Below are 15,751 nucleotides of genomic sequence, written 5' to 3' on the forward strand. Positions count from 1 at the left end.
AGTAATAAGGTCTTAAATATAGCTTCGTAAGAAAATATAGACCTAGATATCGACCTTATAGACCTTTCTAGGGCTCCGACCCCTATATAAACGTCTATAGATTTAGAGGTAATTCTAACCTCTATAAATACCCTTATAATAGAAGCTAATAAAGACTCTCTTTTAGGACCTCTAGAAGCCTCGATTCCTAGAATAAAGGAATTAGTTTTAAAGGTAAGAGAAGGAGGATTTCCTAGTTATAAGAATAAAAGGATCTTTAATTTTATTTATAATACCGGAGCTACTAGGCATATAGTATTAAATAAAAATTTCCTTATTAACTATAAAGAAATTAAGTCTAAATTTTGCTAGGGAAAAGCTTCCTTTATATTAGTAAAAGGAAAGGGGGACTTAGTATTTAAGTTCCTATATAATAGTAAAAGGTATATCCTTCGAGACTACTTTTATATACCTAAATTAGGGGTAAATATACTATCCTAATCTTATTTTAATAATACCTATGCCTTAATAGGAGGAAATAAAGTCCTTTTATTAGATAATAAGGCTAAGGTCCTTACTAAAGGATTTCTTAGAAATAAATTATATTATATTCTTATAGAACCTTTATTAGAAAGCTAATTAATCCTTATTATATCTTTAAAGGTAAAGGATATAGATTTTTATACTTAGTACTTACGCTTAGGGTATATAAATAGTAGGGCTATTTTAGAAATATTAAAAAGATATAATAAGGATATAAAAATGCCTTTAAAAGAGGAAATTAAAATAAGGTAATACGAAATATATATTAAAGCTAAAGCAACGAATAAGGTTAATAAATAACCTTCGTATAAGTCTTATACCTATTTAGAAAAAATAGTATTAGATATTTAAGGGCTAATTAAAGTGCCTACTTTAACGGGGACAAGGGTATATACCTAAAGCACGCGCAGCACGTAGCTAAGGATTAGCAGAGCAATTAACTACGCAATCATCTAATCATCGGTCCTATATATAGCTCTAAGGGCCTTAGGTTATAGATATAAGTCTTAGAGATTTCTTTACTCTATGCCTCTTCGTCTCTACTAGAGTCGCTTAACTAGCGGCCTCTACTTTAAAGGGGAAAAACAAAAATTTAAATTAACTGTGATTAAGGAAGATGCCTAATTAGATAATCGAGGTCTTTATAACGCCTTTAAGTATACTTAGAAGTAAGTTAAAAGGGGAGTGCTAGGGGTCTTATCCCTCTAACGGGCTAATGTCTATAGGGGTGCGATCTTACCCGTTAAACTACTTATAATAAATATTACTATTATATTTCTTTCTTAGACGTAGGAACCCGATATCTAGAAATATACCTTCTTCGAAAAAAGGGGGAAGCTATAGATAGGTTCCTAGAATTTAAAAATAGGGTAGAAAATAACCCTAAAAATACTAGGATTAAAGAAGCATTTTCTAATAATGCTAAAGAATTTATATATAAAATAAAGCTCTATTACGAAAAAGAAGGGATTACCTTTAATTCTAGTCCTCCTAAGACGCCGGAATCTAATAGTAGAATAAAAAGAATAAATCGTACTATATTAGAAAAAGTATAAGCTCTTTTATTTACTACTAGGCTTCCTAAATATCTATAGGGAGAAGCTGTTTTAATAGCTACCTATTTATATAATAGATTACCGTATTCTGCGATAGGATTTAAAAGTCCTATAAAAAAGAGGGATAATATAATACTACCCTTCGAGACCTTAAATAAAATTAAGACCTTTAGAAGCCTTATATATTATAAGAATAAAGACCCTAAAGATAAGCTAGATAATAGAGCTTTTAAGGGAGTAATAGTAGGCTATTTAGAAAATGTATATAAAATCTAGGATTTTACTAAGAGAAAGATTACTATCTTTAGAGATATTACTATACTAGAAAATAAATTTATAAAAAATTTAGAAATTTCTAGTAGTAATAATACCTTTGATTTTAATTCTATTCCGAATAAAGATAAGCTAGAAAGCTATATCCCTATAGAGGAAGCGACTAAAGAACCTAGAGATAAAAGTCCCTTGCCCTTTATAGAAAAAGAGTCTTTAAATAACGATCCTATTCCTACTACTAGTAAAATAGTAGTAGAATTACCTAAGAAGCTAGAAGGGTTCGATTCTAACTATATCGAATACCTTAACGTTAATTTATTTCTAAACTGCGATTTTATAAAGTTAATTCTAGCTAGTATAGAAAATTAGGATCTAAAAATTCTAAAGACCTATAAATAGGCAATAAATAGCCCTAAAGTAGTATTTTAAAAAGAAGCTATAATTAAGGAAATTATCTAGCTAATTAAATATAAAACTTAGGAATTTTCCTACCTCTCTAGGGATAGGGAGGCTATAAGAGGCCGCTAGGTCTATACTATTAAGAAGGATAGTTAAAATAATATAATAAAATATAAAGCCCGTTTTATAATATATAAATTAAGTAAATCTATAGCTTAGATTTCCTAGATACCTTCTCGACTATAGCTAGACCTAAATCTATTAGAATTCTACTTATTTTAGCTATTATCTATAAATTTAAAGCTTTATAAATAGATATAATAAATGCCTTTATATATACCGATATAGATAGTAAAGTATATATCGATCTTCCTATAGGCTACGAAGTATACGCTCTTAAAGAATACTATTTAAAATATAGATTAGCTTATAAAGTAAAAGGAATTAAATTAACTAAATTCCTAGACCTATATAAAACCAGTCAAATTAAAGCAAAGCTAAAGAAAGCATTATATAGCCTAAAATAAAGTCCTATGCTCTAGTATAATTATTTAAAAATTATACTAAATAAACTCGGATTTCTTCTTCTTTTAATAGATAAAAGAGTATTTATAAATAAGGACTATAGTATAGCCTTAGCAATTTATATCGACGACTTTCTTATAGTAGGGCCCTCTAAATCTATAATAGAAGAAAGATTATTTAAAGAATTATCTAAATTCCTAGATTTTACTATCTTAGGAGATATAAAAGACTTCTTAGGTCTAAATATTATAATAAACCGAGAAAATAAAGAGCTATATATATCCTAAGAAAATTATACCTTAAATAAATTAAAGGAATTTAATAAAGAAGGTTTAGGAACTTCGAATTTACCCGCTATAATAGGCTTTAAGCTTATAAAAGCAAAGTAATTACCTTCTAAGGAAGATATATTATAATTTTAGAAAGAAATAGGATCTCTATTATACTTAGCCTTATTTACTAAGCTAGATATCTTATATTCTATAATTTCCTATACTAGATTCGCGGCTAAGCCCGACTAGGCGTATTTTAAGGCTTTAAATATAACTTAGAAATATTTAAATAAATTCCCTAGCCTAAAGATTAAATATAATTATAATATCCCCTTTACCTATCTATATATAAAGGGTTTTACCGACTCTAGCTAGGCGTCGGATTTAACGGACGGAAAATCCTTTTCCGTTACTATTTTTATATATATAATAATATAATAAGCTAGGCTTGCTCTAAGTAGAAAGCCGTTGCCCTTTCTACCTACGAAGTAGAGTATATTAGCCTTAGGGAGGTAAATAAAGAAGCTGTTTATTTAAATATGCTTTTTAAAAATATTACTAAGGATCTATCTATTAAGATTCCTAATACTATACCTCCTATTTTAACGGATAATACTACTACTATTAAATTAGTAGAAAATCCGGAATTTTATAAAAGGTCTAAGTATATAAGATTAGCCTATTACTATACTAGAACTAGTATAAGAGAAGGGGAAATTAAAGTTTCTTATATTAAATTAGAAGATAATATAGCTAATATTTTTATAAAGGAATTAAGACCTAGATTACTCTATAAATTTAGAGACGGTCTATCCTTAATATAAGTTCCTAAGTAATAAAAAGGGGTTTTTAGATATTTCTTATACTTTCTATATCTTTCCCCTACTAGGTTTTTCCTTTTTAGGTTTCCTAGGGAAATATTTACTAGGTTTTTATCTATTAAGATTTTCCTAGTAAAAATAGGTTTTACCTTATATAAGGTTATCCTATAAATAATTATTATAACTATAGATTTTTCCTACTATAGGTTTTTCTATTAGTATCTACCTAAGGATTTTTTTTTCCTAAGAAAGAATAGGTTTTTATATATCCTATTAAGGTATAAGAATAGTTTTCCTAAATTAGGTTTTTACCCTATATATATACTACTATAAATAAATTAGTAAAGAGTATATAAATCTACTCTTTAAGGGAGGCTATAAGGAACGGTGTTCCTACTATAAATAAAGCAGCTATAATATACTCTCCTAATTATATAAGCTAATAAGTAGTATATTAATTATAGATAAAATCCTATCTTATAGAGTAAGAATCGCTCGTTATTTTATAAGTTATTATATATTAAACGGGTTGCTAGTTATCGTATAATTAGGAATCGAAGGAATAGAGCTAGCTTAGAATGCTAGCTAAAACCTCTTAAGAATACTAGCACGACTAACCTCCTTTAAACATAAATATTAGTAGAACTAAGATACTTCTAGATTTACTCGAGGTATCATAGAATTTCTTAGTCTTAGGGCTATACGGCAGCCTAAATCTAGTCCTAAAAGGTTCTTCTATTTAGCTATAATTATCTATATAAGATAGTATGTCCGCTAGTAAATAGATAGAGAATTATTAACTTTAATACCTCTTTTATACACTAATATATTACTAATGAATTCTATTAAAAATCCTACCTTATACTCCTTCTTCCCCTTTATTATATAGTCTTACGTAACTCTTTAATTTCCTAAAATTCCGATTTTACTTATATACCTTAAGATAGATAAGGTAGAAGATTTCCCCTTAAGCTTAAGAAGAATTCTTTATTAATCTTATACTTTTCCTATATATATTATACTTATAAGGTATAGTGCTATCGTTATCTATTAAATTTTCCTAGGCTTAAGAGAGGCTTCTTATAGTTATTCTTCCTTACTATCTCCCCTTTAATTATAAGTATCGCTGCCCCCTTTATTACCCTTAAAAGCGGTATTAAACTACTTATCCCGCCCCTAGCCCCCTCTTATATACCTATCTATATCGGTTTATCTATTTTTTAATATATCTTTTTAATTTAGCTAATTAGTTTATATATCTATAGTTAGCTCTATATTACTTAATACCTTATCTTTACCTCTTATACTTATAGCGAGAGTATCGCTTACTTTATTATTAGCTAGGCGTCTAGCCCTCTTATCGCTACTCCTTACTATCCTTAGGCCTATTCTCTCCCCTTTAAGTTATTAAGATATCTATATTATATCCTTTTAGTCCGATCTCTCTTTAAGCTTTATAGCCTTATTTAAAAGGAGCTTTAAATATATTAAGAGCTAGCGTATACTTAGTATAATAGTATAGGGCCGAATAATTATTTATTTAAAGCTAAGGAAAAAGGAGGAAAACTCTATCTTAGTCGCGATAGTTATTTATCTTCCTTAGTCCTTAGCTCGACTTATATTTAAGTGCTATTTAGCCTAGGTATAGGTCGAGCTTTACTTATATATAGGTCTACTTTAGCTTAACTTCGGTATAGTTACTATAATATAACCTTAGCTTTTTATAGGTATAGCCTATAATAATTATATAGTAAATAGTATCCTTTTTTTATTTATAAGTATATATACGCGAAACTATACTAAGTACCTATTAATTAAAGAAGAAGTTATTAAACCTAATCTTTCTTATATATATCTAGGTAATTACTATACTAATATACTTAAGGAGGCCCTTATAATAGTTTAGCGTTATTACTTTATTAAACTAAAGTAAGAAGCTAGTAAAGTAAAGGGTAGTTTAGTATTATTAGATCGCGTTCTCCTTAGTATTCTATTAAGCGGCTTATTTCTTATTTAGCCTTTTAAGTAACTTAGCTTTATCTAAGAGGTTATTTAATCTTATTTAGCTTTAAACCCCTTTATCTCTTCTATAAAGGGGGGCCTACTAGGTAGTAGCGCCGCTAAGGGCTTACCCTCTTTCTAGCGTTGCTTCCTTTTAAGTATACCCGCGACTATATAAAATATATATTAAATTTAGCTTAAGAGCTTTAAGACCTTTAACCTTTAAAAGGTATTTATTATTTTTTAGTTTAAGTAGAGGTCGATTAAGGGTACCTATACCTCTACTTTAACTTAGTAGACTAAGGTTATATTATCGCGAAGCATAGCTTAATTTTATAGTTCTTAGAGATATCCCTTAGTAAGAGGGAATAAGAAAGCTAAAAAATAAGTTTTAAAGAAAAAGCTAAAAAGAGGTATAGAAAGGAGGGTAGGGGTATAAGTAGAAGTATAAGTAGTAATAGCTTCTTATAAAGGTAGTAAGAGATAAGACGGATATACTAGTATTAGCTAGAAAAGAAGGGAAAAACTAATAAAAAGCTTAGTAGTTAAAAGGATATTAATAGCTTCTTTAAGTAGGATATTCTTTATTAATTAAGATACTAAATAGGTATAAATAGGGGCGTTAGATAAAGAAAAGAAAGAGAATTAAAGTAATAAATTAATTACTCCCTTACTATTATCGTAAAGTATAGCTTAATTTTATAGTTCTTAAAGATATCCCTTAGTATAAGGGACCTAGGAAGCTAAAAAATAGGTTTTAAGGAAGGAGCTAAAAAGAGGTATAGAGAGGAGGGTAAGGGTAAGAGGGGAAGTAAAAGTAGCGATAGCTTCTTATAAAGGTAGCGAAAGATAAGATAGATATATTAGTAACGGCTAGAAAAAAAGGGAAAAACTAGTAAAAAGCTTAGTAGTTAAAAGCTTAGTAGTTAAAAGGATATTAGTAGCTTCTTTAAGTAGGATCTTCTTTATTAATTGAGATACTAGATAAGTATAAAGAGGGGCGTTAGAAAGAAGAAAGAAGGATAATTAAGGCAATATAATAATTACTCCCCTACCTTTATTACTACTCCTATAAGAATTAAATCTTTCTACCCTACCTACCCGACCCCTTACTTTTAATTTTACCTTTATATATTTTTATATACTTCTTATATCTCTCTTTATAAGAGTTATAAGCCTAAGAGGAATAGAATTCCTATACTTTCTGGTTACTATAAAAGGCACCTTTCTTAAATCCCTTATAGCTCCCTTTTACCCCTCTTAGTAAAAAAGCCGATTTTTAACTAACTTTTCTACCCCTTTTCTCTTTATAATAATATCGAAAAACGACTCCTTTACTATCCCTATAGTCTATAGGACGATTCTTATAGAGCCCTAAGATTAAGATAAGTAGGTAAAGGAGCTATAGGCTTATATAGATAGAACTATCTATAATTTAGTCTTCTCTAATAAGTAGGACCCTCTTAAGCCCCCTCTTTATCTTAGGGCAACGGACTTTATAGAGGGAGCTACCCTCTTCTCCGAGCTAACCTCTATATAGTAAAGAGCTTTTTCTACTACCTTAGGTAACTACGAGAGTTACCGAAAAGAGTACTTCTATAAGATAAAGCTACTAACTATTATATATATAGCGATAACGGAATCTATTAGTACTATAAAGCTAATCTCTCTTTAAGAGGAAGAGACTCCTAGGTAGTAGCTTTTAAAGCTTAAGACCTTAATAGCTCCCTTAAGGGGCTATATAACTAATTATATTAGGAAGACCTATACGGTATACCTAGGAGCCTTTTCTACTAGGAACCTACTAGCTTTATCGTAGCTAGCTAAGTAGGAAGAAATCCTCGAGGAAGCTAACTAATACTTCCTTATAAAAGCTCTTTCCGGCTAGTAGCTATAGGATATATCTCTACTAATAAAGCCTATTAATAACGGTTACTCGACTATCTTTTAAGAGGCTAGCTAGGAATTAGACGAAGAGGCTACTAGAGTATAATAGTAAGCAGTCTTATTCCTTTATAGCTAGCACTCGACTTAGATAGCTTAACCTACTACCCCCGTAGCTACTATAGCCCTAGTTGCTACGGCCCCCGCTGCTACTGCTATAGCTATTGCTCCTTTGGCTCTACCTCCCTTAAGAGCATTAACCCCGTCTTTAACGGCTGCCCTAGGCCCGGCCCCGGCTCCGCCTCTTACTCTGGGCCCGGCCCTAGCCCCGTTAGTCCGTCCGGCCCGACTAGTCCCTTAATAGACCGTTTAGTCTATTAGTCGAAAAATTAAGGAACTAGTCGAAATTAAACCTCTTCGTTAATATTAGTAATAAGGGGTAAAAAGGGGGGGCTTTTAAGTAGACCTTCTAGATTAGGACGAGGATTCCTCGAAGAAATAAAAGACTAAACGACGAAACGGCTGCTTAGCCTATAAATTACTAAGCTATCGGTTATTATAATACTAATAGGTCTTTAAGGAAAACCGACCTAAAGGATATAACCCTTTAAAGAGGCTATAAGAAACGATATAATAGTCTCTTAAGGAGGACCCCTTATTATAGAAAAGGATAGATAAGATTCGGGTTACTAAGAAATAGTAACTAACGCCGCTGCCCTTATTCGAGCCGTAAATTTAAGGAAAAATCGTTAGTATAGTAAATCCGGCCTTTATCTTCCTTATAGATTAATAAGGCTAAAACCAACCGTTAGAGTCCTCTAATTATCCCCTACGAAAATCAGCTATCCTTAACTCCGGTACTTCCCTCGATATCTATAATATACTCTTATAATTCCGGTCCTTTAAGAAGGCATAGAGGGAATACTTTATTACCGGGGAATTAACTATATAGATAGAAGGATATAGAAGGGTAAATTTTACGATAAAACTACTTAATAGGTCTATATAAATTCTTTAACGAAAAAGGGTAGCTTTTTACCCTCGATTTTTAACGAGCCTAATTTCCTTCTACCTTCTTTAAGAGGAAGGAATCTTTTAGGATATAACGTCTAAGCTTACGAGGCTAGTCTAAAAGAATTAGACTATTAGGCTTATTAAGGAGAAATTCGGTTAATTTATTCTCGAATTCCGACCTATCCTTAGGAAGGAATCTCTTAAGAAGTTAGCTTTCCCTACTAAGAGGGTAGGTTCTAAGGACCCTCTTTTAATAGCCTAAGGAGACGGTCTTCTTTAGTACGTACGACTTAGTTACCTAGGCTCCCTAGCTTTATATAAGCTAGGCTAATAATAAGGCGTATAAATAAGGGGCCTAAAGACCGTTAAATATAAATACTATAGCTAAGGAAAAACTAAGAGACGAATTTTTAGACGAACCTATTTATAGCTAGACTAGCCGTATAAGGAAATTTAGGCTAACTAGACCGACGTCTCTAAGGACTAAGAAAGCTTCGTTAGGGTAATATTTTTTATAGACGCCTTTTTAGGGATAGTTTTCCCTTATTTCTTACGGACCTACCTAAGTAAGTATAACTAGTCTACCCTCTATAACTTCGTTAACTAAATAAAATCCTACTTTAGCTACGAGGTAAAGAAGATATAGTCTAACGGAGAGCTATTTATAAAAGATATCTTAAATTAGCTATAAAAAGGGGGTATTCTACCCCTCCTATTAGCACTAAATACCTAGGCCTAGAACGGAGGGGTAGAAAGATTAAGGGGTGCTATAATAAAAAGGGCCTATATAATAAGACTTACTATAAAGCTTCTATACGACCTTTAGAAGGAAGTCGTTAAGACCGCTTATTACCTATAGAACCGGACCCTTAGAGGGACTACCTAAGGAATAGACTAGAAATCCCCCCTTAAGCTCTTTATAAAAAAGAGGGCCTTACTAGCCTACCTTCGTGCCTATAGCTATAAAGCATACGTAATAACTACTAATATATAGCTAAAAAGGAAGAAGAAAAGAAAGCTTAATCCTAGAGCCTTTATTAGTTACCTCGTTAATTATAATTCTACGAATATCTTCTAGATCTAGATTCCTCTTTATAAAAGGTTATTTTAACTAGGGATATAATTTTCGATAAATCTAGCTTCTTTAATAGAAAGAAGGATTAATAACCCCTCTTACTCTTATAACGTTAGCTAATTTAAAAGATCTAAATCCCCCCTTCCTAATAGTCTTAAGAAGAGGTCTTAGATAAGGAAATAAAAGAAGAAACTAACGTCGAAGTAGTTAAGGATAACGCTAACTTTAAAGGAAAAGAGGAAGCTACTAGATTAGATAATCTAAACGAAGAAGGAGACTATAGGAAAGCGGTAGAGCTAGAATACGCCTACCTTCCTACGCCTCCTCTTATAGAATAAAAAGAAGATCTAAAAGTAGCTTTTTCGGTTAGTCTTTCTATCTCGACCCCTAAGGGGATAGGAAAGGCACCTCTCTTAAAGGATTACCTAGCTGCCTTTTTATCCTTACTTCGAGAAGTAAAGGAAGGTATAGGGCCTAATATAAAAGAAGACTAATATCTCCCTTATTTCGATCGTTTTTCTAACTTCTACCTAACGCTAATAAAAGACGGTTCCTATAAAGCATTTATAGTAGGCTAGCTTTTTAAGCTACTATTAGCAAGGAAGGTATATAAAAGAGACCTCCCGGACTTACTAGTAAACTAAAAGTAGCTAGAAAGACACCCTTTTAGGGACTAGTTTTTCTAGGCCTAGAAAGATTACCTAGCCTTATATAAAGAGATAGGGTCTTTCGAAGAGGTCCTTAAGGAAAAGGTAAGAGGAAAATAGGTCCTTAGCTATAAGTAGGTCTTTATCTATAAGACTAATAAATACGGCTTCCTTTAAAAGTATAAAGCCTAGCTAGTTATCTATAGGAACTAGTAAGAAAAGGGGGGTCTTCTTACTAAAGCAACTACCCTAGTAGGGATATCTTTTCGGACCCTTATAGCTATAGTAGTAGAATTCGACCTCGAGCTCGATTAGATAGATATAGTTAATGCCTTTATTAACTGCCTACTTAAGGAAGAAGAAGTTATTTATATACGCCTTTTACTAAGCTTCTAATAGCTAGGAAAGGTTCTATAGCTTAGGAAAGCTCTATATAGACTACGAAGATTACCCCTTCTTTAGTAATAGTATTTAACTAGTTCCCTTAAAGCCCTAGGCTTTAAGAAAGTCCCTTAGGAACTATATATAATATAGAAGGGTAAACCTATAGTCTTCTTCTACGTCGACGATATTATCTAGGCCTACCTAAAAGAGGAAGAGGCTGCTACTAGGGAGGCTATACGAGGCCTATAATAAAGGTATAAGATAACTAGGCTAGGGGAGCTAAAGTAGTTCCTAGGGATACGAATCCTTTAGAATAAGTCCTAATAGACTATCTAGCTTACCTAGGACGCCTATATCGATAAGGTCGCTTATAAAGTCCTCCTTAAATCCCTTAATAAGAAGCTTCTATCTACGCTTATATTAAATAAAGAGCTTTTACTTAATCCGTCCTTTTAAGCTAGGGAGTAAGAGAAATACTAATATTAATAGAAGGTAGGCTCCCTGCTTTTTTTAGCTATTTCTACTAGACCGGATATCTCTTTTACGGTCTCCTAGCTAGCTAGGCTTAACTAGAATCCTAGCCCTAGGCACTAAGAAGTAGTAGACTAAGTAATTATTTATCTCTATTTAACGAGATTATATAGTCTACGCTTAGGAGGGTAGGGAAGGAAACTAGCTACTAAAATCTTCCCTTATTTAAGCGATTCGTCCTTTATAGATAATTCCTTAGATAGAAAGAGCTTATAGGGGTATATTATATCCCTTTTTAAAGGAACTATTACTTAGAGAGCCTTAAAGCAAGCTACTATTATAACTTCTAATATAGAGGCAGAGCTACTAGCTCTTTTAAAAGCGTTAAAAGAAGCGATTTTCCTTAGCCGGCTACTAATATCTCTATAACTATAAATTCCGACCCTATTAGCTATAGAATACGATAATATATAAACTATATAAATTCTTATAGAGGAAAATAGTAAGCTATTAACCCGGCTATAGTATATTAATATCTATTAGTATTAGTTACGCTAAGAGGTCTAAAGGGGACTTATTTCTATCCGTTAGGTTTTAATAGTATCGATAAAAGCTAACGGTCTTATAAAGCCCCTACTAAAGTAGAAGCAAGCTGTCTTTTTATAGTAAATTAGGCTAGAAGACGTTCGAGAGAAGCTATCCTTAGAAGCCCGCCTTAAGAGTCTACGAGAGGAGCTAATAGCACGTAGGAGAAAGGAGACGTCTATAGCTAAAGAGAGGAATTAGGACTTATCCTAAAGGAGGGCCCCTAGCTTAATTAGGACTTATTCTTCTTAAAGGCCCCCTTTTTAGGGACTTATCTTTAAAGAAGCCCCTCTTTCTTATAGGACTTAATTTCCTCCTTAGGCCCCTTTTTCCTAATATAGGTCTAAAAGAGCCTAGGGCTAAAACCCGGATTTCTTAAGTAAGGGATAAGTATAAACTAAGACTTCCTCTATACGCTTACCGGCCTAATTTAGCTTTACCCTTTCTATAAGGGCAGGCTATAGCTAAGGGGGGATGTCGCGAAGCGTGGCCTAATTTCGTAGTTCTTAGAGATATCCCTTAATATAAGGGACCTAGGAAGCTAAAAAATAGGTTTTAAAGAAGGAGCTAAAAGGAGGTATAGAGAGGAAGGTAAGGGTAAGAGTAAAAGTAAAAGTAGCGATAGCTTTCTATAGAGGTAGTAAGAGATAAGACGGATATACCGGTAATAGCTAGAAAGGAGGGGAAAAACTAGTAAAAAGCTTAGTAGTTAAAAGGATATTAGTAGCTTCTTTAAGTAGGATCTTCTTTATTAATTAAGATGCTAGATAGGTATAAAAAGGGGCGTTAGATAGAGGAAAGAAGGATAATTAAGGCAATATAATAATTATTCCCCTACTATAATTACTGCCTATATAAGAATTAAATATCTCTGCCCTACCTATCTAACCCCTTACTTTTAATTTTACCTTTATATATTTTTATATACTTCTTATATCTCTCTACGCGAGAATAATTAAGTACTAAACTATATAGAATTTATCTTATACTTTATATTCTACTTAGTTTATTACTTAATTGCCCTTTTATATAAAGAATAGCTAGTAATACTTAAGAACTACCTTATTAATATATTAAAGGTATAGTAGTACTTTAAAAGAAGGAAAGTAAGTAATAATAGTATTTATTATAGTTAGGTATCTACTAGGGTCTAGCCTAGTAGGCTAAAGTAATAGATATACTACGAACCCCTTTACTATATAGAGGCTAAAAAGTATATATATAGGTAAAAGAAAACGGAAATTAACTAAGCGATAGCTATATTAATTAACTATATATATTATAAATACGCCTAGGCGCTAGTATACCTAGGCGCTAGGGCGGTATATATAATCTATAATAGCATCTATTATTAAGAGTACTATAAAAAGCTTAGTTTAATAGAGTAACCTAAGGTATTTTAAAGCCTATAAGTAATCCTCCTTTAACTTACTTAAGAGGAAGGTAAATATAATATAAAAAGACTGCTAATAATAGTTAACTTTAATTATATTAAGGAGTAGTATATAGTACTTATTTACTTTATAAGTATAGTTTAGTAATAAGATATCTAGGTTATATTATAGATATAAAATAAAACTAAGGATAGTAAAGGAGATAGCTATTATTTAATTATTTAAATTTAGCTAAATATTATACTAAAAGCTATCTTTATATAAGTAGTTTAATAATAGCTAGATACTACTCTAGCCTTAATATAAATTACTTTTTATCGCCGCGATATAGTTATAAATATCTTATTAGGTAGTAAGGGTCTTTAAAGAAATATAAAAATAGGTCCTTATATCTTATAAGGTAATATAGGACGCTATAAGATTTAAGATAATAGTAGTATCTTACTCTTTAAATCGTTAATATATAAGGTATATTAATGCCTCCTCGCTTAGAAAGTAGTTATACCTAGTATATTCCTTACCTAGCTAATAGCTAATAATCTATATATTCCTATCTTACGTTTATTTAACGAGAACCGAAAATTTATAGCCGGTCCGTCTACTTAAGGTATAATATACTCGCTTAATACTTAAGCTCGGCGGTTCTTTATTTCGATCGTATGCGTATACTACCTTAACCCGTCTATTCGGGGTCTTTATAGACTTGCCCGTCGTAAACGCATATCCGCGAGGCCTCGCCTATAAATTAATAACTGCGAGAAGAGATTTACGTAAATCGTATATGCCTTCCGGCGAGAGGGCGTCGTCGACAAATCCTGCCTAGGCCATGACTGGTCAGCGAAATTTAGCGACTCAAAGGCGCGGAACGGAATGCTGCAGAGCGCGTCTCAGACGCACCAATTAATTAGGGAGCGCGCTTTGATGGGATTAGTCAGTGGGCGCGCGCCCGGGCGCCCACCTATCAGTCGCCGAGGTGTCAACCCCTTCTAGCATCTCGCCTATCTCCAAATTCACCTCAGCTTGCATCTTCCGCATGGCCTCTTTTGCAGTATTCTCTACCTCTAGCAATCCCCCGCGACGTTCACTACGAAACTTCACCGCAGCCATGAATCAGGCCTCTTCCGCCATACGTAAATTCCACCTAATGGATCAGTATAAAACATTCACGCACGGCGGCAACTACTGGCGGGATAACTACCGTCTTAACTACTGGGACGAGTGCGTGCAGCCGGTTGTCTATCGCAACAATATCTACTACGGGTACAAGCTACTGCGCAGGCTGGGCGATTGGTGCTGGCTGACACAGGATCCCAAGACGCAGTATGGAGGCCTATTAACCTTGCCGCTTAACCTTCACTTTAACTAATAATATCGCTAGGAACTACTTAACGGTCAAGTTCCTTTCTCGACGACGGGATAACGACCTAAAAATGAGTATCTTTTTAAGGCAACAATGCAGTAGCCCATTAGTCTCGATTATTAAGGACTACTTCACGATCCCCCATCACCTTACGCTAATAGGTTCTAAATACCGAGACATCAACTTTAATGCAATCGTCTACGAAACTACCGGAACGGATCTACGACGCGAATCTACGACCGGGGAGCCATCTTCGGATATTCCTCTAAGTATAGATAGGCGGGAGCGTTGCATTCAGCAAGTCGTCCAGGCCGTTGCCGAGCTCCACCGCATTGGCGTAGTGCATGGAGGTAAGGCGACTACGGATTTTTCTTACTGACTATATACTGACTATCTAGACCTCCATCCCGGGAATGTTGCCCTTCCGCCACCTACTCGCGAACATATCGATCAGGTCCTAGCCAGGCCGCCCCTTGAACACGAGGTCGTTCGAAAGGATGGAAAGCCAACACCAGCCCATCTTCCGCGACCCGTCACTGAGCCCGAAAACATTGGTTATGGTAATGGTGATATCAAGCTTCTTGACTTCGGATATGCGTTCCGACCGATAGATGGCGTTGCCTATAGTAAGGATATCTTTGCTCCCGGCACACCTCCCGCGCCTGAATTTCTCGGGACGGGCAAGACAATACAACCATTCAAGGCCGAGAGCTGGTATCTTGGTCGATTAGTATGTCACTCTTTACCCTTAGCTCCTCAGTGCTAACGATGATTGGATCTACTTCATTCTCGTACATGGCTGGCCCATCTTCGGCGACATCTTGGGTATGATGACGAGGAGCTCCGAGAAGAGTACGACTATTGCCTTGCTAACCTAGCAAGCGGGCAAGATGAGTCGATGGATGAGCTACCAGAGGAACTCAGGCTTCATTTCACACCATTTATAATGGCGCTTCTAGATAGAGACCCCGATAGGAGGCTTTCGATCGAGGATCTTAGCAAAGACGAGTGCTTCTTGCGCAAAGGACACAAGGTCAATTTGACTTAACACCTGGTAGCAAACTGAGTT

The 15,751-nt window shown here is 33.7% G+C and overlaps 1 protein-coding gene across 1 annotated transcript; it reads left to right on the forward strand.

The window, feature by feature from the left end:
* Nucleotides 1-14,427: 14,427 nt before the first annotated feature.
* HRG_04581 (uncharacterized protein) lies at nucleotides 14,428-15,143 on the forward strand (the record flags this gene model as incomplete). Its single annotated transcript, XM_044863052.1, has 4 exons — nucleotides 14,428-14,612; nucleotides 14,701-14,713; nucleotides 15,024-15,032; nucleotides 15,081-15,143. The coding sequence occupies 4 exons, from the start codon at nucleotides 14,428-14,430 to the stop codon at nucleotides 15,141-15,143; spliced, it is 270 nt and encodes an 89-aa protein (XP_044721666.1).
* Between the last annotated feature and the right edge of the window lie 608 nt (nucleotides 15,144-15,751).

This window comes from Hirsutella rhossiliensis (genome assembly GCF_020360975.1).
Source record: "Hirsutella rhossiliensis strain HR02 chromosome Unknown scaffold00004, whole genome shotgun sequence".
Lineage (NCBI taxonomy): Eukaryota > Fungi > Ascomycota > Sordariomycetes > Hypocreales > Ophiocordycipitaceae > Hirsutella > Hirsutella rhossiliensis.